The 27,627-nt window shown below is 37.4% G+C and overlaps 2 protein-coding genes and 1 long non-coding RNA gene across 19 annotated transcripts in view; 1 reads left to right on the top strand and 2 right to left on the bottom strand.

The window, feature by feature from the left end:
• The window catches only part of LOC112661156 (uncharacterized), a 30,349-nt gene extending 28,412 nt beyond the window's left edge, over positions 1-1,937 (bottom strand). Inside the window, exon 1 of the long non-coding RNA XR_003137465.3 lies at positions 1,813-1,937. This is a non-coding gene — a long non-coding RNA (uncharacterized LOC112661156). The remainder of the gene's footprint in view (positions 1-1,812) is intronic.
• The window catches only part of LOC112661154 (ceruloplasmin), a 63,915-nt gene extending 38,487 nt beyond the window's left edge, over positions 1-25,428 (top strand). For 2 of the 7 annotated variants that reach the window (XM_025449037.3, XM_025449039.3), the window contains 9 exons: positions 97-304; positions 1,840-1,979; positions 3,148-3,276; positions 4,890-4,996; positions 6,516-6,732; positions 7,300-7,439; positions 8,557-8,719; positions 21,041-21,145; positions 24,975-25,428. In XM_025449037.3, coding sequence (XP_025304822.3) covers positions 97-304; positions 1,840-1,979; positions 3,148-3,276; positions 4,890-4,996; positions 6,516-6,732; positions 7,300-7,439; positions 8,557-8,719; positions 21,041-21,144 — 1,208 coding nt within the window. In that variant the 3' untranslated portion in view covers position 21,145; positions 24,975-25,428. Of the gene's footprint in view, positions 1-96; positions 305-1,839; positions 1,980-3,147; positions 3,277-4,889; positions 4,997-6,515; positions 6,733-7,299; positions 7,440-8,556; positions 8,720-8,943; positions 9,804-13,108; positions 13,250-14,428; positions 16,862-21,040; positions 21,146-24,974 lie in introns of those variants that run through there. The other 5 variants (XR_007405105.1, XM_025449040.3, XM_025449042.3 and 2 more) reach the window with 5 other exon arrangements.
• Positions 14,391-27,627, bottom strand: part of HPS3 (HPS3 biogenesis of lysosomal organelles complex 2 subunit 1) — a 40,091-nt gene continuing 26,854 nt past the window's right edge. The window contains exons 11-17 of one of the 11 annotated variants that reach the window (XM_025449044.3): positions 27,191-27,424; positions 25,505-25,690; positions 24,972-25,160; positions 23,614-23,721; positions 19,774-19,980; positions 18,975-19,065; positions 14,391-15,464 (exon numbers count right to left, since the gene is read on the bottom strand). In XM_025449044.3, the coding sequence (XP_025304829.1) occupies positions 15,337-15,464; positions 18,975-19,065; positions 19,774-19,980; positions 23,614-23,721; positions 24,972-25,160; positions 25,505-25,690; positions 27,191-27,424 (1,143 nt within the window). In that variant the 3' untranslated portion in view covers positions 14,391-15,336. Of the gene's footprint in view, positions 15,465-18,974; positions 19,070-19,773; positions 19,981-23,613; positions 23,722-24,971; positions 25,161-25,504; positions 25,691-27,190; positions 27,425-27,627 lie in introns of those variants that run through there. The other 10 variants (XR_003137458.3, XM_025449046.3, XM_025449045.3 and 7 more) reach the window with 10 other exon arrangements.

Here is a 27,627-nt window from a genome sequence, read left to right as displayed (position 1 = left end):
CCATGTTAAGGACTTTAGTGTTCATTCTGAGTGAGTTGAGGAGCCATAGAAGGAGCTGAGCAAAGGAGTGACATGCTTTCTTATCTACCATTCCAGGGACTTTTGACGTTGAATGCCTAACAACCGATCACTACACAGGAGGCATGAAGCAAAAATACACAGTGAACAAATGCAAGCAACAGTCTGCCTATGTAGGCCACTACAGATCAGAGAGGTTCTACTACATTGCAGCGGTGGAGGTGGAATGGGATTATTCTCCAAGTAGAGAATGGGAACGGGAGTTGCATCTCTTACAAGAACAAAAGTAATTATCTAGACTTTGATTCCCAATTTTAAGTTTTCTTTTTCAGAGAATTAAGAATTAGGCTAAATTATAGAAAAACAAACAGTTGCATTAATCAGTAACAACAGAACAATGACAAAATGCTTCCCAGCTGGGAACCTTTCCTTATTAATTTCTGTTCTCACAATTTTCTCATAGGAAAATTTCCATCTCCCTCATTTGATTCTTTTTTTTTTTAAGATTTATTTATTTACTCATGAGAATACACAGAGAGAGAGAGAGAGAGAGGGGCAGAGACACAGGCAGAGGGAGAAGCAGGCTCTGTGCAAGGAGCCTGATGTGGGACTAGATCCTGGGTCTCCAGGATCACAGCCTGGGCTGAAGATGGCGCTAAACCCCTGAGCCACCTGGGCTGCCCCTTCATTTGATTCTTTATAGTCACTCATCTTACTTTCTTTTCTGTTGGATTATCTTCTTATATTCACGTGCCATTATCTTGCTATCGATTTCAAACTTAAACAAAAATTAATGCCTATATTCAAAGCTAAAATATTATTTTCCTTACCAGCTGTTTGCTGCTTATCTTATCTTTCCTCCAGAGATTTCCTTATCAGTTCAGTAATCCATTCTTTTGCATTCTTAAAACTATCATGTGTGAAGAATATTTTAAATTCTTGAGGGCAGTGTAGTAGATATGAGCTCTGTCCAAGAACTTATAGGGAAAATATGCTTCAAAACCACCAATAACATGTACATTATGGAAGTGTTAAAAATAAGTTCATTGTGAATAAATATAAGTGCATCAGTTCTGGAGCTTCAGAAACTACATGTAGAGCAGTATCACTAGACACTTCTTGAAGATCCTTCCAACCACTTCCCACCCCCCCTCATCTTATACAACATGGATATGATTTGAGAGATTGGGATGGACATGTGTTCAGATCTGGGATGCACAACATGCCTGGTAACCTGTAGCTAAGCTAAGGTTAGCTGGTTAGTTTGACTGTGATGGGGAGTATGATTTGTAGCATAGAAGAGTAAAAGGTTATTTCAAGTGATGGAAGTAAAATAGTCAAGTGTCTACAGGAGCCATGAGGAGTCAATGCAAACTTTAGGGAAAGGGAGTGGCTGGAAACACAGGGCCATTTCAGCTCTTATAAACCAGAAATACTACATCAAGCAGGGAATTCTTCATCCATGAGATCTGGGCTCAGAATTTTGGAGCTGCAGAGAAACCTTAGAGATCATGTCATCTCCTACTTCACTTTAGGGGTGAGGAAACTGAGGGACCACTGGCCAATGACTAGCTGGAGGTCATTTTAGCTAGTGGCAGAGTCAGCACCAGGTCTCAGATGGCTTCGCTCCCACCTAGAAGCACTTCCTACCAAATCTTTCTGTTTCTAAAGTCTTATTCTTTCTTGCTGAAATAGGAGAGTACTATTAAAATTAGCATAATTACTTAAATGAAAACTGTATTTTTATTCAACATTTAAAATTCAACTTCAACTTCCATTAAGACAGATACTAACCTTAGTCGTGTGTCTGTTTTGTTTAAGTGTTTCGAATGCATTTTTAGATAAGAAAGAGTTTTACATAGGCTCCAAGTACAAGAAAGTTGTGTACCGGCGGTACATGGACAGCACATTCAGAGTTCCTGTGAAGAGAGAAAACAGAGAAGAACATCTGGGAATTCTAGGTACTTTAATCATCGGTGTGGGGTAGCGATGTGATACTATGTGCAATAAGAGTACATGTCCACAGGTTTAACTTCCCAGTTCATAGTCAAAGGTATTCAAATAAAAATAAAAGTTATACAATAAAAACAAGAAGCCTATACTTACTAAAGAATATGGCATAATAAAAATATCGCTTACCTCTCTTAGAAACAAAGCATTATCCCATATACTAATGAAATTGTATGTATTTGGTGTTCGTCAAATTGATGCCTATCTTTTTGGTGAAATTCCTAGAAATTATTTTCTAATGAAAATCTTAGTCAGACTCTCCCTGTTATTCTGCCCATCTCCCCCTCCCAAGTCATAGCTATTTGTCTTTAAAATAGCCATGTGAGTGATTAACTCCAAGAAATAAAAGTACATATAGACAAGGAAATAAAGAAAAGAAAAATTGTTGCTGTACACAAGGCATGGAAGAGTTGCTTTCCTTTTTTCAGAAATCCTTTTAAGAGAGAATGTCGAAGAATTTGACCAACATTGGTCTTGGGAAATTTCTTCAAGATTACCCAGTGCAAGGGACATCATTCCCAGCCCCACTGTATTTCCATACTAACAGAGTACCCTGGGGCTTGCTATCCTCAACCCCTGGAAGAAGACATGCGAGGGAGAATGGCATTGTTGCTGGGTCTCAGAAATTCTCCTAGCAGCAGACAAGCTAAGATTGGCTAGAGAGAAGGTAGAAATGGGAGGGGGTGGCCCCACCCACTCTTCCAAATGCAGTACTGCCATAAACTCACACTCAAGAAGGCCTGGAAGTCCAAATGCTGAGAAATGAGAGCAAGTGCTATACAATGACTCTTGGCCAGTGTAGGGTCATAGTTGACTCATCAAGATTGGGGCATTGCCCTGCAGGGGACTTTTAGGCCAAAACCTCCCATAGCACTCTTGATGAGAGATGCACCCTGGGTTTCCATTTATAGAGGCAACCATTACTAGTGTTTTTATTCTGAATCTTCTGAGGCCAGGTGTAAATCCAAGAGTAGTATAGTATGAAGCCAAAGTTTGGGCGGGGGGAGGAATAGACTCTGGCCTTAATGCTAAGAAAGTTACCTGATATTTGCTTCCATTACTGAGTTAGAATTTTGCATCTGATAGGTATAAGCCACTCTTCTTTCTTACTTTTGCCAGGTCCACAACTTCGTGGAGATGTTGGAGATAAAATTAGAATTACCTTTAAAAATATGGCCACAAGGCCCTACTCAATACATGCCCATGGGGTGAAAACAGACAATTCTACAGTTATTCCAACTTTACCAGGTACTCATGCGGGGAGAGGGGTTGCATTTTATTAAGAATTATAATTTGGGATCCCTGGGTGGCGCAGCGGTTTGGCGCCTGCCTTTGGCCCAGGGCGCGATCCTGGAGACGCAGGATCGAATCCCACGTCGGGCTCCCAGTGCATGGAGCCTGCTTCTCCCTCTGCCTGTGTCTCTGCCTCTCTCTCACTCACTGTGTGACTATCATAAATAAATAAATAAAAAAAATTAAAAAAAAAAAAGAATTATAATTAAGGCTTTCTACAAATGACTGTTATCATCAGAGAGGCATTCTTTCCAAATGGATGGTGGTTAAGAGGGCATGCAGGGAGGTGTATCTGTGTGTATGTCTCCATGCATCTACAAGGAAAGGGAAGGGAAGGGAATGTTAGGGAAGGAGGAGTTAAGGACAGTGCTAAGGTTTTGGGCATCTGCTATGGGTGGCTGAGCAGGCTGGGGAATGGAAGATAAGGAAATGTTATTTTTTTGGTTTATGAAGTTAAGAGTATAGATGAAGAGATGATAATGTTCAGGTGGTGAGTCTATGCTTCATATTCTCAGTGAAATGTTCTGCTTAGAAAAAGGGTGATGAGGTAGGGGTAGGTAAGATGGAGAATTTGAGGAAAAAGTCTTACCACATCCCTTGAAACCACCCTTCCTGTCCTGCTTGATTGTCTAGAAAGCATTTGTCAGACTCTGGCTAATGAAAGTCTGACAGCATGAATATGTAACAGTGAGGCCTATGTAAATGGAGTAGATGGTGAGTGCCCACAGCTAAAAGTCAAATTGGACAAACTTGGACAAAACTCTAAGAAGACTGGAAGCAGAGATCGGCCTGGAGAAGAGCCCACAGCAAATGGAAGACAGTAAAGGCTTTGACAAATTAGAAGGGTGGAGCCACTGGCTATCCTCAAAGTGTCAAGGTCCAGGGTATGGCAGTGTCCTATATTTGACAGAGCTGTGACGAAACAGTGTATGGTATGACAGAATGGGACAGACCAGAGAGGGGGTCACTGTGATGAGTCAGTGACCCCTGAGATCACAAGGTCTAAGGGCTCCTCACCAGGAATTGTGGAATCACTAGGGATAATATTGAAAAAGGAGAAAAGGAAGGCCCTGGTAGAGCACAGGGAATTACTCTGGGCAGTCCAGGTATAAGCACAGAGAAGACTTGCACACGTGACTAGGGGACATCACTTGACAGCTGAAGACAGTGTTTTACAGAAACATACGTCAAGCTAAAAAAAGATGTGTCACAAAGTTCTTTCAAATTATAATACTGATATTGCCACCTCCTGGGTTGGTGGTATTGTATGTGTGTCATGGCTAGGTAATTCATAACTGACAAAGAAGATCTAAAAGTATGTCTTAAAATAAATAAATAAATAAATAAATAAATAAATAAATAAATAAATAAATAAATAAATATGTCTTACAGTTTGTCTAAAAACTGAATTCCTGAAAGCAATTTTGAGTTCCACTACTTTTTAAAACTAATTACCTTGACATTTCCAGTTTCTAGGTCACTGGTTATCAAGGCTTACTGTGTATATTTATATGTATATCAAATATGTACCAAATGTAACCTGATGTGTTAACACTTGATTAATCTAGGTAAAACTCGCATTTACACATGGAAGATCCCAGACAGAGCTGCAGCTGGTATAGAGGATTCTGCTTGTATTCCATGGGCTTACTATTCAACTGTGGATCAAGTTAAGGTAAACTTTAAATCATTTATGTTTTGTGAAAAACCCCAAGATAGACACATAGTTGAAGAAAGATGAGATTAGAGTTTTCCTATGATCCAGTTCTATCTTAAAATCCCAGCAAAGTAAGCTTCTCTACAATTCACTTTGGTTTCATTTTTTGGTTTGTTTCTTTTTAAGGATAGAGTTATAAACATATTAACCCTATGCTGATTATGGGTAACAGAATCAAACATTAATCAAACCAAATATGAATCTATGATTAATATGAATATATTAATATAAAAGTATTTCACCTCCCTTTTGACGTAAAAATACATTAAACCAAAGAGCTGAGGTACATGATTTCAGAGCTCTGTTACTGTATGATAATAAAAGTGTTGATCTCAGTAGTCAATCCAGCACAACTAAAGCTACTTGATTGAATATTTCAAAGCCACCAAAACACTCAACAACTGCAAATCAGAACTTGCTCCAAGATTCTTTTGCAGAATTAAATCTTGAGTCCAAATCTCTCTCCAGGACTTCTATACACCAGCCTACTGATCATCTCCACCAGCATGTCCCACCAGCACTGGAAACACAACAATTCTAACATGGAATTGAGATCATCCTCCACCTCTTGTATTTCCTATTGCAATAAGTAGCACCATAAATTCCAAATCTACTCATTTGTTCAATCTAGAATCCTGGATATGAAGTATCTAATTCTTCCCCCTGGCTCAGACAGGCAATTCAGACACCTACATATAGTAGTCTATTCTTTCTATCTCCATAGATCAGGTTCTTATAATTTGCCTCACTACTGCAATAGCCTCCCAGGCCCCAGCCTCTTTCTCCTTCAATCCTCCTTTCACTCCACCACCAAGATGATTGGCCTAAAATGCAAATCTGCTGCCATGCCATGTTCAATTTTTCAATGGCTACCTATGACCCGTAAGATAAAATCTAAAATTCCTGAACATGATATGGCTCAAAGGCTCTTCCAGACTTAGTCTGCCATTGCTGACACCCAGCCAAACCAAACTTCTCATAGATTTGTCAACTATGGTCTTTCTCTTCTGTATTCTTCCCATCGCAACAAGTGATTCATTTCTTCCATTCTCTATTTCTTCTACTAGCCTGAGTTCCTGGAGGACAGGGGCTTTGTTTGATTCATCTCTGGATTTTTAGAGACTGGCATAGTGTTTGATTTATGGAATAGGCAAATCAGCACTATTCATTTGGGGTTCTTTTATTTTTTTTATTTTTTTATTTTTTTTTCATTTGGGGTTCTTTTAAATGGCTGCTCACTAGCTGAGCCAATATTTGGCTCTGGCACACATTTCTATTACTTCAGCATCACCCATTCGACCTACCTACTACTCATCATGAGTCCAATTTAACTACAAGTGGAAAGTGACTGACCCAACAGCACTATGGTAGGCAAAGCCCACTATTTAAATGAGTCCTCTTAAAATTCCCAAGGTTCCAGTTCTCTGAGATGCTGACTTACATCATGAGGATGACTGAAGTTTTTGCTTGTTTTCAGGATCTCTATAGTGGATTAATTGGCACACTGATTGTTTGCCGGAGACATTACACGGAATTCTTCCATCCCATATTAAAATTGGAATTCTCCCTTCTGTTTTTGGTTTTTGATGAAAATGAATCCTGGTACATAGATGACAACATCAAAACATACTCTAACCACCCTGAGAAAGTAAACAAAGATGATGAAGAATTCAGAGAAAGCAATAAAATGCATGGTATGATACATTATTTTAAACTCTATTTTTTCCCTTCTTTCAAATAAAATTAGCTTGGAGACTACTCATTTGTTTAATTTTTCTTCAAGATTTTATTTATTTATTCATGAGAGACACACAGAGAGAGGTAGTGATATAGGCAGAGAGAGAAGCAGGCTCCCTGTGCGGAGCCCAATGTGGGACTTGATCCCAGGACCCAGGGACCATGCCCTGAGAGATGCCCAACCAACTGAGCCACCCAGGCACCTTCATTTAATTTTTTAATAAACCAGTTCTGCCTCACTGTGCATGTGAGAATTCTGTTCAAAGCAAAAACCATCTATTAACTTCTCTCCCAATTCCAAAGTCTCATTCCATTTTAAACTCACAATTAGGATTAAGGCTTTTGGTGCTAAGTGACTAGAAAACCAGTGTGACATTATTGACCTTAAAGTATTCATTTCCTTATCTGTAGTGAAATAATTTCCATTACCTCAAAAAGATCCCTACATTAACCTATTGTCAGTGAAATTGCTATTGATTTAAAATATCCTAAAAGGTAATGCAAAAACCATGTGCTTTCCCCAGCTATTAATGGGAGAATGTTTGGGAACCTACGAGGCCTCAGGATGAATGTGGGAGATGAAGTCAACTGGTATCTGATGGGAATGGGCAATGAAATAGACCTGCACTCGGTACATTTTCATGGCCACAGCTTCGGATACAAGGTAAGAGTGATCCATGGTCATTAGTCTTGCTCTACTGGAAAATGTTTTAATTCAAATGAAGAAAATATTCATTAAAAAAAAAACGTTTCAAGAGACAACTATATTATTTTCAAAAAGTGAACCACACAGCAATTTCAATTGCAGTTACCAACTTCTGTACACATTGGGCTCTTTCTTGGATTTACAGGCTTTCGTGGGTTTTCATGGAATTCTGCTCACATATTGCTAGGCAAGGTATTTGGATAGAACTGTTAGCAGAGAGGTTAAGAATGTTCATATAATGATGAGTCAGTAGAGACAAGACTAATTTATAATCTCTACCTGTTCTAACTTCTGAATCTTAAATGGCCTAAAGTGAAAAATGTTATCATTTTGGTGTCAGGCAACTGATTGGTCCCCACATCTTAATGCTACTACTTCTACTTCTCACCCAGTGCTGATTTCAGCAGAAGTCAATAGCTCCCTTTCTTACCTTGAGTTAATGTAGAAAATTCAGAAGCAATCACACAGCCCATTGCAGGAAAGGCCATTTTGCTACCTGTATTTTGGTTTACATAGATGTTATATTCTTAGGGGGCTCTCAATTTTGTCCCTGCAGAAATGCCGCCCAAGGGCTCCGTGTCTAGTGTAGACTCTCCCTGAACTGCCCCTGGTTCTGACTTCTCCATTTGCCTCCTTTTCTGCTCCCTGCATTACCATCCCTGCCACAAACTTTCACAGGCCAACTAATCCAGGTTAGGTTCAGCAAAAGTGAAATTAGGACTGAAATAAGATCAGAGCTAAATTCCCTTGCGTAACTGAAGTGCTCTGATAAAAAGGCAAACGGAGTGTAAGAGGAGCCAGGTAGACCTAAAGGATGAATGACTCTCATCACATCTTTTCTTCACACCCATTTTGTGGCCCATACTGCCAGGCATTTAGCAGGAGTTCAACGACCACACATCTCACTGTTTGTATTGGATGCAGAAATATGTAAAGTCTCTCTCTCTCTCTGCCTCTTTTTTAAAACAGATTTGTCCATTTTCCCCATATCCCTAAACTGGCCAATGAAAAAGTATTTGAATGAACTATTACATATAATACACATTATATAATATTTGTCATTTTTCTAATCAAGCACAGGGGCATTTATAGGTCTGATGTCTTTGACATTTTCCCCGGGACATACCAAACTGTAGAAATGTTTCCAAGAACACCTGGAACCTGGTTACTCCACTGCCATGTGACCGACCACATTCATGCTGGAATGGAAACTACTTACACGGTTCTATCAAATAGAGGTGAATATCGAGTTAGTAATTCTAGAAGTCGTGTATCATGAATATAATCAAGATGTGCTACTTTGCCTAAATACTTCACCCAGTGTGAAGCACCAGCTTGAGGCACTGTAATTATTCCTAAAACTGATATGAGAGTGGTTGTGTTATATACAAAAGACTGTAACTTATAAAAGATGCATTTCGAATTTAATTTCTTAATAAAAAACATTTAACCTTTTTTCTAGGTAGTACCTGATACACAAGGAAGTCTCCCCACCTCCCGCCCCGGTCCCCCAAATCAGTATAATTTCAAATAGTCAATCAGGCAGAAATGTCTTTCTGCACTTCTAGGGGTGAGGGGAAGTATTATTGATTATTGTTTGTCAGAGATTATCTAGTCCATTCAGGCTACTGAACAAAATACCAGACTGGGTAGTTTAGAAACAACACATATTTATTTTTATAGTTCTAGAAGCTGTTAATCTGAGATCAGGGTGCCAGCATGGTTGAATGAGAGCCCTTTCCCAGGTTGCAGACTTCCTATTATACATCCTCACATGGTGGAAGATAAGCTAGCACTCTGAGGCCCCTTTGATAAGGGCACTAATCCCACTCACGAGGGCTCCACCCTCATAACCTCATCACTTCCCAAAGGCCCTACCAAGTTCCTGTCATCATGGGCATTAGGTTTCCACATATGAATTTTGGAGGACACAAATTGTTCAGACTATAGCCAAGATCCAGGAAAAAAAAAAAAATCTAAATTTCCTGTTTCCCCCACCCCAGCACTAATACTCTTTCCTATGTACATACACATGTGCACAGGACACACAGAAAAATGAACAGCCCTTTAATGGGTAAATAGTCACAAACTGTGTTCTACAGAGGGAAATTCCTGCTGTGTGGTTGCAGGCTTTGGGTGTTTCCTGGGTCTTCTGAGTTCAGAATTGTTGGAGTTGGCAAAAACAAATCCAATAGGGGGAAATGATGCAGAGAAAATGACTCCTTGTGTTTCCTCTTCAAAATGGGCATAAATGGGGACAAATAAGTGGAAGAAAATATAGAAATAAATCTCTTAAAAAAATAAAAGTCACTGAAAGATCAACTGTTAGTGCAAACAACATGTTTTCATGTCTGCTCCCGCGTTTTTACACAAACACCTCGTAACATAAAAAAACTATTCTATTAAAACCCTTTATTACAAAGGGTAGTACTGAGAGTACTGGAACACCAAATACAGGCAAATAAACCACTGGGTTTAATACCAGTAACTACTAAATGAGGTGAAGAGTCAAATATGAGAAAGAAAACTTAAATAGTGTTTAAAAGAATATCAGCACACATGTAAACCACCACACAGAAGGATGGTCCTGCTCAGAGTAAAAACCAAGAGTGAGGGAACACGGAGGCAGACATTCTGGAAATTCATGTGTGCAAAAATGCATAACCTGCAGAGGATGCTGCTGCAGGGTGATCCTACACAGCCCGACACTGAAAAGATTCCTGCTATAGAATTAGCCTGGAAGGGGAGGGAGATGATTGCTTGGTTAAGAAAAGGGAGATTTTTTTAAAGCCATAGAGAAAACTGTAGAACAAATAGCAAATGTAAGGGAAATAGACTTACACTGGGTAAGAGATGAAAGAGAAATTATCTTTTATAGAAGGAAACTGTAAACTGAAAGAAGCAGTAATGAACAAAAAAGATAGTTGGAACTATAAACAGGAAAATGGGGAGCCATGTTTACCAGTCAAAATTATCTTTAAAGTTTGATAAAGCTTTGAGTAAGTCCATATTAATTCTGAATCTTAGAAAATTTTCTGGCTATCCTGACATAGAAAAGAAAGCACATCAGGTTAGAGTAAAATTCTGCAATATTATGCACCAGGAGACAGGCAATTTCCTCCACAACGAAAAATATCACTAGAAAAGAATTGCAGATATCCTGTCATACTTAATGTAATGCTTCATTTCCCTACTGGAGGAAGGATAATAAAGACCTCCTCTGACAAATAGAAAAGGTATTTTTTTTTTTTAAGATTGTGACATTTCTACTATAGTCAGATAACCTTTTGGAGGAGTCTGTAGGAAAAAAGCTTGCCTCGCTTTAAGTTACTTATAGGCAGGGATGGCATATTCTGTATTTCTTCTATTAAGTACCCCAATTCAATCCAATATTCTGCTTGGTAAATATCTAACCACCTGTTAATTCAACAACAACAAAAAAAGAATTTTAAAAAAGTTTTTTGGACAAAGTATCAGACTTACAGAAAATTTGAGAAAACAGTACAAAAAATTCCCATATACCCTTCACCCAGATTCCCCAAATGTTAACATTTTAGATAGCCACATTTGCTTTCCCGTTCACCTGACCCCCACCCTCTCTAACACACATACAATGGTAAATATATATACTCACATTTTCTAAAACTAAGGATATTATTATATATAAACACAATACACCTATCAAAATTAAGACATTAAAGATGATTCGGGGCATCTGGGTGGCTCAGTGGTTGAGCATCTGCCTTCGGCTCAGGTCATGATCCCGGGGTCCTGGGATCGAGTCCTGCATCAAGCTCCGGCAAGGAGCCTGCCTCTCCCTCTGCCTATGTCTCTGCCTCTCTGAGTGTCTCTCATGAATAAATAAAAATCTTAAAAAAGAAAGAAATTAAAGATGATTCAATACTACAGACCCTTTTCAAATTTCACAAATTATTCTAATCACGTTCTTCACAGAAAAAGAAAATCCCACTCATATATTATGTTTAGTTGGCTTGTCTTCTTAGTCTGGAACAGTTTCTTGATCTTTTATAACTTTGACACTTTAAAAAAAGATTTATTTATTTATTGAGAGAGGGTTGTGCAGAGAGGCAGAGGGAGAGGGAGAGAGATAATCACAAGCAGACTCTCCCCTGGGCATGGAGCCCAACTTGGGGCTCCATCTCATGACCTTGAGAACATGATCTGAGTTGAGAAGAATTGGGTGCGTAACCAAATCAGCTACCCAGGTGCCCTGACTTTAGCATTTTTAAAGAATACAGGGCAACCACTTTGTAGAATGTCCTTCAATTTGGGTTTGTCTAATGTTTCCTCAGGTTATGCATTTTTTGGCAAGATTCTTACAGGAGTGATATTGTTTTTCTCAGTACACATAACAAGAGGCAAAAGATGTTGATTTTTTTTCCTTTACCAATTATGTCAAGTTTGAGCATTTGATTAAGGAGATGACTGTCAGGTTTCTCTACTATAAAGTTACTATTTTTCCCTTTATAATTAATTCCCTTTATAATATAATTTTGCAAGGAGGAAAGTAATTTTTCTTTAAATAAAGCAGTACTAGGATGAGATGTATTTTTAAGTGTATGAAAAATGGACAGATGTCCATTGACAGATAAATGAATAAAGGAGATGTGGTATATATATTTGCAATGGAATATTACTGAGCCATTCAAAAAGAATGAAATCTTGCCATTTGCAATGACATGGATGGAACTAGAGGGTATTATACTAAGTGAAATAAATCAGTCAGAGAAAGACAATTATATGATTTCACTCATGTGGAATTTAAGAAACAAAACAGATGAACATAGGGGAAGGAAAGGAAAAATAAAATAGAATGGAATCAGAGAGACAAACCATAAGAGACTCTTAACTATAGGAAACAAATTGAGGGTTGCTGGAGGGGAGGAGGATGGAGGAATGGGGTAACTGGGTGGTGGGCATTAAGGAGTACATATGATGTAATGAGCATTGGGTGTTATATGCAACTGATGAATCACTAAAATCTACCTCTGAAACTAATAATACACTATATGTTAGTTAATAGATTTTAAATTTAAAAAAAACAAAAAGTGGAAAAATAGAAATGAATCAAAAATAATTAAACAAAGTAACTTTTAAAAATTAGAATATATTTAAACCATATGGTATATATAGTAGTCCCCCCCTCTTATTAACAGGAGATATGTTGATCCCCAGTGGATGTCTGAAACTGTGGATAATACTGAACCCTATATATACTATTTTTTCTCCTATATATCCATACCTATGATAAAGTCTAATTTATAAATTAGGCCCAGTAAGAGATTAACAACAACAATAATAAAATAGAACAATTATAATAATATACTAGAATTAAAGTTATGTGAATGTGGTCTTTTTCTCTCTTGAAACATCTCATACTGTACTGATCCTTCCTGTTCTTGTTATGGTGTAACATGATAAAATGCCTACATAACGAGATGAAGTGAAATGAATGACATAGGCATTGTGACACCGTGTTAAACAACTATTGACCTTCTGAGGAACATCTGCCGATAGACACAGTTGATCGTGGATAACTGAAGCCATGGAAAAGGGGGGACTACTTACTGCTTTTAATAATGGTCTTAAAATTTCTTTTTCTATAGACACCCAGTTTGGCTGAAAGAAATAAATTGGTGATAAGTGGAAAAAAAAGGAAAAACAATGATTCATAATAATGTACATGAAAGTGCTGAAGAAAAAGTTTACTTTGGAATGGCTATAAGCATTAAAAAAAAGACAGAAAATGTACGCTTTCATGAATTTGTGGGGGAAACTGTTACCTTGTTTCATATGAAAAGATCAACAGACACATGACTGACTCTAATACACTTACAATTGATTTATATAGGTCCTTCATATATCAGCACCAGAACTTTATAAAACTGTATTCTCCACTCCTACCCCCAAAATCTATGACCAGATGTTGTTCTTGATGGTTCTTAAAGGATCCCTATTAAGATTCATTGAAATGTTCCCAACCATTGGCTTCCCACATAAATCTCTCTAACATGGTGCTAACATCATTCCTAATGCATCAGGTGCATCAGGACATGAGGGCATAGGTGTAGAGAAAGTAAAATGTAAAAAAATCATCTTTAAATAATAGTAAATTAGGGATGCCTGGGTGGCTCTGCAGTTGAGCATCTAACTTTGGCTCAGGGTATGATCCTGGGGTCCCAGGATCGAGTCCCACAGTCCCACGTCAGGCTCCCTGCATGGAGCCTGCTTCTCTCTCTGCCTGTGTCTTTGCTTCCCTCTCTGTGTCTCTCATGAATAAATAAATAAAATCTTAAATAAAATAAAATAAAATAATAAATAAAAAATAGTAAATTATTTTTTAAATAAATTTTTTAAATGAAATAAAATAAAACGAAACAAGATAAAATTTTAAAAATTAAAATAATGCCAATCTATCTGGATTTTGTGAACCCTTGAAGAGATGGTCAAAAGGTGAATAATCTGGAACTGGAAAAAGCAGAACTGACAAACAGTTCTACAGATTAAATCCTGTAAAGATGAACACTGACATCAGGTGAAAAGTTTCAAAAGACAGCTGTGGCATGGGCAGCCCAGGTTGCTCAGTGGTTTAGCGCCGCCTTCAGCCCAGGGTGTGATCCTGTAGACCTAGGATTGAGTCCCACGTCGGGCTCCCTGCATGGAGCCTGCTTCTCCCTCTGCCTGTGTCTCTGCCTCTCTATCTCTCTGTGTCTCTCATGAATAAATAAATAAAATCTTAAAAAAAAAAAAAAAACATAGCTGTGGTAGATGCTGGGTGAGTAGCATTTTTTTCCCAGCTTTAACTAATGTCAAAGCACACTATCAATGAGCTGAACTTGGACTCAAAATTGTTTAATAAAAGATTAAAAAAGAAGACACAACTGTGAATGCAATGATATATTTCTTTATTTTCACATATACTCTAGCTAAAAGAGCAAAAGTACACATCAACAAGAAATAGAAACAAGGCTTTGGCTGAAAAACATGCATCCAACAAATTACATTAATGGCCAGACAAGAAGAAAGTTGACTTTGTAAATTCTACTTCATTGACTCAGGGAAAAACCACAGCATAAGTTTCAAAAGTAACAAAAAACTTTGAAATTTCTTACTGTGGGAAAACATTAACCTCTTTCACAAAATTATGAAGAAGAAGAGGAAGAAGAAGAAGAAGAAGAAGAAGAAGAAGAAGAAGAAGAAGAAGAAGAAGAAGAAAGAAAGAAAGAAAGAAAGAAAGAAAGAAAGAAAGAAAGAAAGAAAGAAAGAAAGAAAGAAGGAGGAGGGGGAAGGAGGAGAAGGAGAGGAAGAGGAAGAAGAGGAAGAAGAGGAAGAGGAGGAGGAGGAAGAGGAGGAAGAGGAAGAGGAAGAGAAGAGGAAGAAGAAGAAGAAGAAGAAGGAGGAGGAGGAGAAGGAGGAGAAGAAGGAGAAGAAGAAGAAGAAGACCACCTAATTGAGAATCTGGGAAAATCAAGAATAAATTCTGGACAACTTGGAGTGACATTCTTTCAAACATACCTACAAAATGGTTCTCTCACTGATTTGATGTTCCTTGTAATAAAAATCAGGGTATGTCTTTAAAAACATATGCCTTCTTTGAGAAAATTGTTTTGTAACTTTTTTACATTCTGGACAATTAAGTGGATGCAGATCATAAAGTACCAAACTAATATTACCACTACTATAGTAAGGTAAGCATCCAGAAAGTATCTGCAAGAAATGTAGATATTCTATATGAAAATCCTTTATTTACATTTTTACCTGACATTCAGTTTGTTTGTTTGTTTTTTTTTAAGTCAGTCTCTTATGGCATTGTAGTATTTTTCAAATGATACCTTCAAGTCAAAGATTTCTTTCGACTGCAGTAGAGAAGATACGGCAAGAAAAAAGCTGCAGTGCCGTCTTCTGGGAGGACATTCAAGAAATCCCTCAGTTCTAGTTCCACAGCAACAACTGACAATGTTTCTGTTGGTAGGACAGAGTATCTGAGTTAGAACTGAAAGTCTTTCATCCAACTTTCTTATCACCCAACCAATTTGAAGCTAGTTCAGGCAACAAAATGTTCTAACTACGAAGGAAAAAAAAAAAAAAAAGATCAGTCTTTAAAATCCACAGACTGCTTATGGTTTTAACAACTTCTTACTCATTCTTTCTAAAATGCTTGGAGGCTTATTTTATATTAGCTCTATGCAATTTTGACTATTTCATTGCTGGATTATCACATTATTTTTCAGTGTACGTCTATTAGTCTCTAAGGAAAAATAAAATCATTTGGATACTATCTTTAATGTTAGGGCTATGTTGCAGCTAATTTATAAAGATTGCTAGGACAGGAAATACTGTTAATTGATGGATGACATCTTCCTAAATCAGCTCCTCTCCATGAGGAGATTTCCATGTTATTAATAAGTACAAATCTGTCTTTATGACCAATTTTTCCAAACTGTAAAATAATGTGCTCTAGTGTCGACCTTCAATTATGAAGGGATTTAGTAGACATTTTTATAAAGAGAACGATGCAATTTTAGGATTCTACTGTTTCTTGATACATACGTGCTGCCCTCTGCTGGGAAGAGAAGGGGGTGATATTTAAGAACAGTGTTGGTAAAAAACACCGGTTCCATTTCCTGTGTGATCCGCACTGGCCCACCACTTATTCTATTTGCAGAGTGACAGAAATATAAAATCTCCTGCTCAGACGTGTGTGCATCTATTCAAAGTCATCTCTCTAATATTCAGCAACCTATGTCATCCCTTACACAAAGGAAATGACGTGCCCATGTTGCTAAAATGTTAATGAACAGATCAGCAGTGATGTATGGGAAAGATCCCTAGCTCTGGAATCAGACAGATTCTGTGACTTTAAGAAAGTCACTTAACCTTGTGAGTCCTAGTTTCTTCATCTATAATGGGGTGGTACCAATTGCTAGTAGCTTCTAGAGTCCTTTGAGAATTAAATAAAATATAATGATGCGTATCTAAAGTATTAATAGAAACTTAATAAACAATGACTACTAACTACTTTGCAAAACCCATATGAAAAACAAGAATTATCAATACTTTCCTATCAAACCAGTTTATGTAGTCTAAATGTGGAGCCTAAAAACAGTATCCTAGGTATTAAAAAACAGAGTGGGGGGCCAGTATTGATGTTATAGAGCCAACAAAAATCTTGCCACTACTCAGTGCTCCTCTTCTGCCAACCAGTAAGGGGCTAATATAGGTTATAACTTCAAGAATAAGGTCAATATTTTAAATCTGTAAAGGACTTTAAATCCTCCAGTGTGTCTAGAAAATATTCATCAGATGCTGAAAATCATTATTTCTGGCTGATGGGATTTTAAATGACTTTCTAAACTTCATTTTTGTAATTTACTACAGTGGTAAAATTTTCAATAATAAGCACAGTTCATTATGCCACAAAAACAGTAACAAATATTTCCTGGAAATAAGCCAATCACTAGCCCCAGTTTCAATGGCTCTGCGTTAGCACAATGGTTCTCAACCCGCATGATTTTGCTCCCCAGGAACATCTGGAAATGTCTGGAGACATTTTTGTTTATCATAATTGGGGGAGCGCTATTGGTATTTAGTGGCAAAGAATGCTGCTGAACATCCTAAAACACACAGGGGACCGCTACACATAAACGAAAGAATTATCAGTCCAAAATGTAAAATACTGCCAGGGTTGAGAAATACTGCATTAGATAGAAAAGAAATCCAAACTCCTAAGCATATTATATAGATTCCTGACCTCCATCTCCAACCTTTCCATCTTATGATTTTGCCTAACATTTATTTTGGAGTCAATCTTAAACTTCTCATTAGTCTTGGGATACTAAGGCACTGGCTTGTTTCTGGTCACTCAGTAGCAGACCTGGAACTAATCTTGCTCTCCTCTCAGTGTACTACAGCTGTTGAAAAAAATACTTTCCTTGAAAATGGACCTGAAGTTATTCAGGTGTCTCCTCTTCAAATCAATAAATACAGAATGCTTCCTAGGAGAGGCATACTGCTGGTGAGAAGGGCACAACGGGAAAAGTGAAAAAAACAAACAAACGCTATACAGTTCTTACAGTTCTCAAGTCTAGTAAACATAAGTTACACACAGCACTTAGTCCTATGAGCCACACACGTACACACGTACACATATCTATGCATACGCACTGACATTTTGATGATACGGGAAAATAGAACGTTTAGAGGAATGATGATGCATAGGTTAGGGGTAGAGAGTATGACGATGTGGATGAGAAAAGGATGAAGTCTTTTGACTAGGTAATGATGCTGCTGAGGTATGAAGATGTGGGACAGCTTCACTGGAAAGTGATCCATCCACACAAATAATCAGTTCCAGGTTATGTGATAAGTGTGACACAAGTAGGACAAGGCAATCAAATATCTGAAATTTCCACCTTCTGAAGACCAAAAAATCACCCAGAGAGATAGGTAGGACAAAAAGTTAGTATCAAGTCACCACAGCTTCACAGTCACAAGCATACAATTTCACTTAAAATGGGCAACTTCAGAAAAACACCTTCCAACGGCACTGGTTCTGCCTAACACTTTAAAAACCAATTACATCAGTTGGAAAATACAGTTCCAGCACTGCCAGTTTCTAATCTTTTATGCACAGTGAAATCAATATAATCACAGCCTTTGTCATCAGGCCAATAATTATCTGGTGATATTAGCATATAAGACTAGAGAAATTGATAACCTGTCCAGATTGAAAGGTGGATTGATATCAACTTGTTGATAAATCTATCAAGATTTACAAGTAACTATGAATTATGAAAATTCAAACAATACCTATTCTGTAAAACACTGCACAATTTATAGATATCTAACTTTTAAATCCTTGAGAATCTTGTTATTCCTTAGTATTTGCTTACAATTATAATTAATAATAATAATCTTAATTTCCTATATGAAGTAAACTAAGCACTCAGAGCATCAATAAAAAATGTAATTGTGGGGATCCCTGGGTGGTGCAGCGGTTTGGCGCCTGCCTTTGGCCCAGGGCGCGATCCTGGAGACCCCAGATCGAGTCCCACATCAGGCTCCCGGTGCATGGAGCCTGCTTCTCCCTCTGCCTGTGTCTCTGCCTCGTTCTCTCTCTCTCTCTATCATAAATAAATTTTAAAAAAATTTAAAAAAATAAAAAATAAAAAAAATAAAAAATGTAATTGTATTAATGGCTATTCAAGTTTTAAAAATACTGAGATTGTGCATTTCTAGGACTATGATAATTTGTTAAGTGTTTGAAAAGATTGACTTAAAAGCATCAGCTCCATGGTTAGAAGAGATAAATGAATATCCAACGTGATGGATGTCTTGAGATGATAATGCTAAGACAGCGTCACATCATTTGAAAATCACATGAAAAAAAACTAGAGAAAGCAAGGCTTCTACAAATTGTGGGAACTAAAATTAAGACCCAAAATTATAATCAAGCAAAAAAGATTATTTTACCTTTTAATGATGACAAGTAAAGTTGACCTTTCTCTCCACCGCATTTTATTCTGTGACAAAGTTCAGGAAGCAGTTTTTTCCACCATAAAGTCTATCTTAGGAAAAAATGAATAAATTTTAAGTTTGATATATTTTACATTCAAATTTCCAATGAGAATAAGATTGTGCAGGAAAGCACAGGGCAAAAATACACTATTTTGATTAAGGCACCAAACTTTGTTACATCAGAAGTTACATCAGCAGCTAGTCTTCTGCTTAAATTATAACATAAATCAGGTCTGTAACTTGAAAAATCTAATGATATGTATGTTATACATGTGTACTTGGCTATTTTCAAGAAGAAACATAGACATGTCCTATTATCATCTCTTAAGTGACAAGAAGGAAGGAAGGAAGGAAGGGAGGGAGGGAGGGAGGGAGGAAAGAAAAGTGGGAAGGAAGGAAGGATGTAAAGGTAGGGAGGGAGCAAGAAGTACTAAAATGTAAAACTCTTCTAATTTCTAAGCTAAGGACCCCATAGCCCAGAAAATATTTTCCCATCACATGTTGTTTCCCAAATCTTCAGGTAATAGCCTACTTTATTTCCAAACAAGAAATTTTTAATGAAGATAGCATACAATTACCATATTTAAGTCTCTAACAGTATTCAAAGCCCATAACATGTTAAACATATATGGTCCCACCCAGACCTGTGAGATTGGATTGATATAATTTGTCTCCATTTTACAGATAAGGCAACAAGGCTATCAAATGTGATTATCGCTAATCAAACTTAAAAGACATAAACTGAAAAGCATACCCGATTCTCTTCTTTCAGTTCATGATTAGCATATGGAATGATCGCCTCTGGGCATCTTTCTAACAGTGTGTCTATACAGTGTTCATACTCTTTCAAACGCGTATGACACAGAACATGGACACTGAGGCCAGCAATAGTGTCTTCTGAGAGTGGTTCCAGGAATGGAATAATGGAAGCTATGTCAAATGAAGGACCACATATAAGAGACTATGAACAGAAAAGTGAAATGTTACGGAATGAGGCACCCAAAACACTAAAGCACAATATACAGAATAAAATTTTTTTTAAAAAAGACCAAAAAAAAAAAAAAAAAGACCAAACATCACTTACTTTCCAAAAAACAGGAAACAAAAAGATGAATGCAGTTTTAGAGCACATGCATACGGTATTTATTTATATGTCTAAGAGGACTGAAGTATTAAATAATCTTGAAACCCACCTCTAATTTAAAGAATAAAAATCTGTTTAATAGAAAGCAATTATTTCTAAACTAACATGATTTTAGTTGCTTTGGAAAGACTGCCAATGAAAACTAATGGGAATGTTTTAGGACTCTTTTTGTTGTTGTTTTAGGACTCTTATCCTAAGGAAATAATCAACAATATGGTCAAAATTTATGTCCAGTGATGCTCATTTCAAGAGTAGTTGTAATACTGAACAAGTAAGATCTATGTTAAGTAAGGAATAAGTAGATTACAGTACATTCATATGGTGGAATATTATATAGCCATCAAAATTATTTTCTAAGGCTAGTTAATGAGAAAATGCCCATAATAAAATGAGGAGTAAAAAAATGTTAATACAAAATTATATTCAGAGCATGATCAGTTTTGTAAAATCTACATAGGTACGTGCACATATAGAAATGCCTTTGGAAAAGCACTGAAATGTGAAACAGACCAGCTTACTGGATGGAAGGACAAAGCCGACTTTTTATTTTTTCACACTTTCCAAATTTTCTTCCAAATTTTCTATAATAAGCATGCACTGCATACATAACCCAAACTAAAATTTAACATTTAAGAAAACTAAAGCAATTGCTAATAACCTAATAATTTGTATCAATGCTATCTGCCACAAGCTGAAAGACATAGAGAAGGTAGTAGGTGAGTATTCGGGACTGTACTAATATTTTACTCTTAAACATTTAAACTAGAAACACTACTTTTGATTCTACCACCAAAAGATTCTCTGCTCTCCCTTTCTTCTGGATAAAGATGAGATGGTCATATCCTGACTCTTTCTTCTTGTATCCTTTTTACTACAGCATCTTCTCAGACGCATAAGAGGATGTGGAATGTGAACTATTCGTTTATACTCAGCGCGATTATTTTATTCCATGTATCTACCAAGGAATGGACAGGAGCATAAGGTTGGTCCCTTTCCTTCCCTGCAAGTTTAAAAATCACCTTCATCTGAATAATTTCCTGACAAGAGAGCAAACATGACCATCTGCCACTTGTAGGATTTCCCATGTGAAAAAAAAAAAAAACATTATTTCTATATTCAACTTTTGATTAATTTGGATCGTGGGGAGGGTAGAAAGGAGCAAGGCATGAGTAACCCAAATCATGGTTAAATGAAACTAGTAGAGGCTTGGTACAAAACTGATTACCAAAAAAAAACAAAAACAAACAAACAAAAAACTGATTACCCAGGAACTTTTACTTAGTTGTATCCATATCATCAAAAAGTTTAACAAAATAAGAAACACCAGAAAACACATATATCATTGAATTAAAAGTGGTCCAAAGGTTACTACTACTCTTGAAAATACTGTTAATGTTGTCTGCTTCCTAGCAGAGTGCTCCTTTTGTTTCCAGTATTGAAAATGGACTCCTTTCCATACCCAACACATGCACTGTTCATTTCCTTCTCTGATCTAGATCCCTCATCCTCAGCCAACGATGCAGGCCTAGAACCCACACTCTGTCTTCTCTACCTACACAATCTAAGGAGTGGTGATTGGCAAGGAAGTGGGACAGGGGACCAGGACAATTATGACAAAAGGCAGGGCATTTACTAGTTACTGTGTCTTTCCAAATAGCAGCTTTTTGACATGTAGATGATTTATAGATTCTTTTAAGTTTTGCGCAAATACACTATTACAGTGACTGAGGACAAGAGACAGACACTCATCAAATCTGCGTGGTGATGGTGGGATGCGGGAGATAGAAGAATCATACAATTTTGGAAAAGTTCTCCAGGTGATTCTGAACCTCCTATTCCTCTAGGTGAAAACAAATGAGATCTTTTTGTTCCTCGATGGTTATTTTTTACTTAATGATTAAGACTAATCAACCCACAGAGGATCTAGAAAGAGATACAATTAGGAAAATAATTCCTTAAAGTATAGGTTGGTTACATTTCTATCTTTTAAGAGCAAAGATTCCTAGAAGAATGCATTCTTCTTAACTACTTTAAAATGAATTTTTAAAGATTACTCAATTACACTTTTTCAAGTAGTGATTATAAATATGCTTAGAAGCTTTATCAGGTGAGATTTAACAGGACTTGTTACAATTATGATCTTAAATATTTAATACACATAATCTGGGAGGTCAAGGCCCTGCCTGGCTCATCCAGTGCCACAGAACACATTCACAGCACATGCTTGAGGAATATTTGCTGAATGAATGTATCTGAGGCTAAGCCCTATGGAACCTCTGTACCATAAGGGTACTAGATATACGAACCAACAAGAATTTTCTCTGGCAATATTTTATGAATCTCCATTTCTGGAGACAACTCAGTCCTGTCCTGTCTAAAGGCTGATTCTAAGCAATATGGGCTCTTGAGCTTCTCTCCCTGACCTCATCCCCAACTTGACATTTTGGTTTCTATAAACAATAACCACACTTATACCAGTTCCCAGTGTAAAACAGGGGTTGCAAACTCAAAAACCTAAAGAGGCCAAAGCAGATAATGAAAATGAGTGAGGGCAACTGGGTATAAGAAACATGGACACCAGACATCGTGTCTGGACCAGGAAGACCGAGAGATAAGAACTGTGGCAGACAGGACAACCAGAGCACTGACCACAGAGGGGAGCCACTAGTTCTCTCCAACTCTCAGGTCTCAGAGGCAGTGAAAGCCCAGGGTTACCAGTTCTGCTGAATTTTTCAAGAAAAACTCAAAAATCAGAATTCTTCATTTGAAATTTCAATTTTATTATATATTGGTACTACTTGGATAGACCAGACAAAGCAGGTGTGGGGGTTATATACTCAGTCCCTGGGCCACTGAACTACATTAAATAAAATCATACACATATCTAGCCCACCTTGTCCACCAAGTCAGAGAAGGACTTTATTTCTCATTTGTGGTCAAGACACTGTCACAGTCAGAAATCCTGATATTTTCTGATATTTATTTATTTTTTTAAAACTCCTCCTCAAGGAGCCAGATAAACTGACTACTTTAACCTACTTTCTATTAGACAGTGGTGGTGGGCTTGGGCTGGAAGCCAACATGTATGAGTACTAAACAAACAAACAAATGCCATCAATAAAAACACCGCTAAATATTTGCCATACTTTCATTTCACAAAGTGTTTCCAAGCACATCGAAAATGAGGCAAGACAGTCATGAGACCTGGTGAACTCACTCTCTGCAGGCAACAGAACCAGCCTTGGGAAGCTGCCAGCCCTACTCTCAGCAGTTTCAGGCTGAAGCAGGAATGTCCTCCAGAGCTCCTAAGTATGCCCAACTACACATTTTGTCCCCTATTCTCAAAAAAATATATACCCTCTAGATTAACAGGACACCCGAGGTCTTGCCAGGTTTAAATCTGACACTATATTGAACGCATATTCATAACAAAGAGACATTTTTATTTACCTGTAATTTTGAAAGGTCTTCTCTATAACTTTTATCCACTAATGAATCAGATGATATTAAGACATTAACCCATGGATAGATTAAGCCATAATGACTACAGGCATTTATCTAAAATGTAAAAAGAAATTTATCATAAGCAAAATACAACAAAACAAGATTCTCTTCGCCCATTTCACAAAAAGCAGGCAATTGCTAATCTTCCACCATGTCACAGAGTAAGGTATACACTTTTCTGGGAACAGGAAAAAAAAAATCTTTTAGAAAATATTCCCCTGGAGAAGTCTCGGCCTTGCTGCTTGTCACTGAATAAAACTGCACCAAAAATGGAAAAGGAAAAAAAAAAAACTGCACTAAATATTTCCTTATATATTTTTAAATTTTTTATTTCTTTTTTTATAGATTTCATTAATTTATTTCAGAGAGTAGGTGCCCACATGCACATGAGTGGCAGGGAAGGGCAGAGGGAGAGGGAGAGAGAGAGGGAGAAGCAGACTCTTGGCTGAGGGTGGAGCCCAATGTGGGGCTCTATCCTAGGACCCTGGGATCATGACCTGAGCTGAAGTCAGACACTTAACCAACTGAGCCACCCAGACACCCCAAGATCTCCTTATATTTTAAATTTTCAAATATTCCTAAGAAATAGGAATTTCTAGCAAAAAAAAAAAAAAAAAAAAAAAGCCAAATCTGCTTTAAGCTAATTTTACTCAAAAAAAGTTAACAGTAATATTAGATTTTTTTTTATTTCTACTACTTTCCTTGTTAGGCAAAATCTCTTCCATAAGTTCGCAAGATACTTCTCATAAATCCCCTTATTCAAGAAGTAGGTAACTTTTCCAGTGAACACATATTAGGTACAACAAAAAGGAGTAGAGGGGGAAGGGGACAGGAAGTGGTAAAGAGTTGTTAGGGCTCCTGCAAGGGCTACAGAACAGCTCTTCTGTGTGCAACTGACAGGAAATGAGTCCAGTAAGGAAGTCTCTCTCCCACAAGCCTTCTGAAGTTCTTCTCCCACCATGAAGGTCTGCAAATGGGTCTTTTCTTGTGTTCTACTTTGTAGCTATCCCCTGAGGGAGTACAGATGTGTTTTGGGGAAAGCTCCTCCCCTTTGCTTTGTCTACTTCGGGTACCAATGTAAATAAGTAATCTAAGAGCAGCAGGGGGCATTCTTTACAAAACAAAATTATTTAACATGCAAGGAATTTACTCATGGATGAGTTTTAAATGTATCTTTAATTCCTGTCTATAAGATATCTGGTAATATAAATGAGGTTTGCTACTAAACCATTATAAATAAGAAGGTAAACTATTGTAATGTGTAATGTATAAGTTTAATTTAACTTATTATTCTATTTTCTCACCAGATCCTGTGATGTTCGCAATGGTATGGTGTCAGGGGGCTGCCTCTTGGATAATCTCCAGATGTACTGTGATGTGAGCTTGAAAAAGAGTTCCTGGAGAACCACATCTGGGAGACCTGCTACAAGCTGAGCTTCCCAAAGGTCTACCAAGAGCTGAGGAATTATATCTTCATCCTTGCCACAAAGTACCTTGAAAACAGTGGATCAAGCCCCCATATCCCAGATAAATATAGTATTGATCAAGTTACACCTAGTCTGAATAGCACTCCATCGTGTGGGCGATGCACTTAATAATTTATCATTAGCATTAATGACAAGGGGAAAGTAGATTCAGATATTTGAACAGAAAATAGATTCTTGATGGCATAAATGGAATTTTCTAGATACTTTTTTTTAATCTGTACTTTTATAAATTTGTTATGGGTAAGTCTTTTTTTAATAAACAAATGAAAACTCAGTCTCTTGTTCTGCTTCCTGTCCCCCACCAATTTTATCGGCCTATCCAGAACCATTACATTTTGAAAATGACAAACCTTAAAAAAGGAATCTGCTTCTTCAATTCCAATTTTGTTGTTCTTCTGTAAACCCAGAACTGCAGCCACAAGCAGTCCAGGCTGAGTGTCCTTCAAGTGTGCTGCAAGCTCAGTTGGAACAATCTGTCCCTTTCTCTGGTGCATCAGTAGCCGAGGTTCCAGAATGAAGCCACATACCAACTTCATCTTCAGATAAGATACTTAGGATCAAAATGTGCATTGCAGTCATCTTGAAAATATATGCCACTGCGCTCAAGGTTCATGGTTAAGCTATTAATATTTCAATGTCAACTTTTTCTTTAACTACAAAGCTCTTGCTTTAAGAAGGACATTGCTGTTAACTGTCTTTGAAGAAGTTATTAATATTTAAGCATCAGGATATCCTATTTTTATAGAGAGCCTTATATTTAAGTCTAGCTGTTTAAAAATAATATACCTTAAGAATATAAAAAGAATATTTCCTAAGAAAATTTATCTTTCTAAAATTGTACTCTTCAGGGATCCCTGGGTGGCGCAGCGGTTTAGCGCCTGCCTTTGGCCCAGGGTGCGATCCTGGAGACCTGGGATCGAGTCCCACGTCAGGCTCCCTGCATGGAGCCTGCTTCTCCCTCTGCCTGTGTCTCTGCCTCTCTCTCTCTCTCTCTCTGTGACTATCATAAATAAATAAAAATTAAAAAAAAAAAAAAAAAAAAGCTTTAAAAAAAAAATAAATAAATAAAAAAAATAAATAAAATTGTACTCTTCAAAAGGAAGAGCACACCTCAATGTTGACTCGCTCTCTTCAGCATAACAAAACATGTCATTTGTACAATGATAAACCACTTCTGCTTTCTTGTTTTAGAAACTAACGTGATACTGTGGGCATTTGATCACAGGCAACAAAACAGCAGTATAGGAGCACAGGATCAAAAGTCATATTACCCGCTCCAAATCCTGGCTCAAACACTCACCAGCTATGTGATTTTGGACAACTCATCTCATTTATCCTCTCTTTGTCTTAGTTCCCTCATCTGTATAGTAGGTATAATAATAGCTTCTAACTTAGAGCATTGTTGTAAGAATTAGGTAAGATAGCATATGCAAGAGGGTTAGAAGAGACCTAGGAAGTAATGTGCTCAATTAACATTACCTTTTAATTTCTTCCCTTAATGTTTAACGTCTTTGGCACATGGCCCTAAATGGGCTCTCTTTGAAAGAAAAACTTCCTTTTCCTTAATATATCATTCAAATACCAATGTTCCATCACGTAATTTGTAATTTTCCCAAGTGCAGGCCATTTCCTCAACTATTAGACTCCTAAGGCTCATGGTTAACTCACTTGCTGTACTTGAATACACAACACTCTATTCTGTTTCAGTGGACATACCATATCCCTCACACTAGACTAGACTGTCCCTTAGGGCAGAGCCTGTATATTCTTTAGTACCAAGTACTGTGCTCTGAAAGTACCTAACGCAAAGTTGAAAGGTCTTTGGATACCCGTTGCTCCCACTGATCATTATTTCTTTTCCATTTACCAGATCCAAAGCCCAAGCACTCCCACTCTGGGTCACTTCTTTTCTAACATTAAGTCTATTTTCCTTTATGACTAAGAAAAAAATGAACTAGGCAGAGGCCAGAAGGAAACACCTCAGGACTACCAGGTTCTGTTTCATCCTGCTGTTAATACCAAGCAGGGCACTGTACCTCTGGATGGCTTTTCATTTCATTTCTGTGCATGTCAAGATCTCCCATTTTCAGAGCCAGTGCTGCTTTGGTCAATGTCACTAAGATCGATGAAAACCCAGAAGTATCCAGCTTTCTTAGATAGCTCATGGCAGTTAGAGGATTAATATTCTTCATAGAAGGACTACAGAGAATATGGGGCAGTTGCTTTGGCTCAGCCACATGGAACATCTGAACGACTTTTGCTGCTAATTCCTTTGGTGAACATAAATAAGAAATAAAGGGTCAGTTAACCAACAGAAAGCAACAAAGTCAGGAAAAAAAAAAAAGCGATACAAAGCCAAGATATAAATTTCCAAATAAGATAAAATTATAACATTTGAATTAAAAAAAGACAGAGTTCGTGGTGATAATGTGGGAGACCTGAGATGACCTGACGTGATCTCTTTGCTGAGTTA

Source organism: Canis lupus, chromosome 23 (assembly GCF_003254725.2).
Source record: "Canis lupus dingo isolate Sandy chromosome 23, ASM325472v2, whole genome shotgun sequence".
Lineage (NCBI taxonomy): Eukaryota > Metazoa > Chordata > Mammalia > Carnivora > Canidae > Canis > Canis lupus.
Note: the sequence above shows the minus strand (reverse complement) of the source record. Positions and strands in the feature narration are given on the sequence as shown.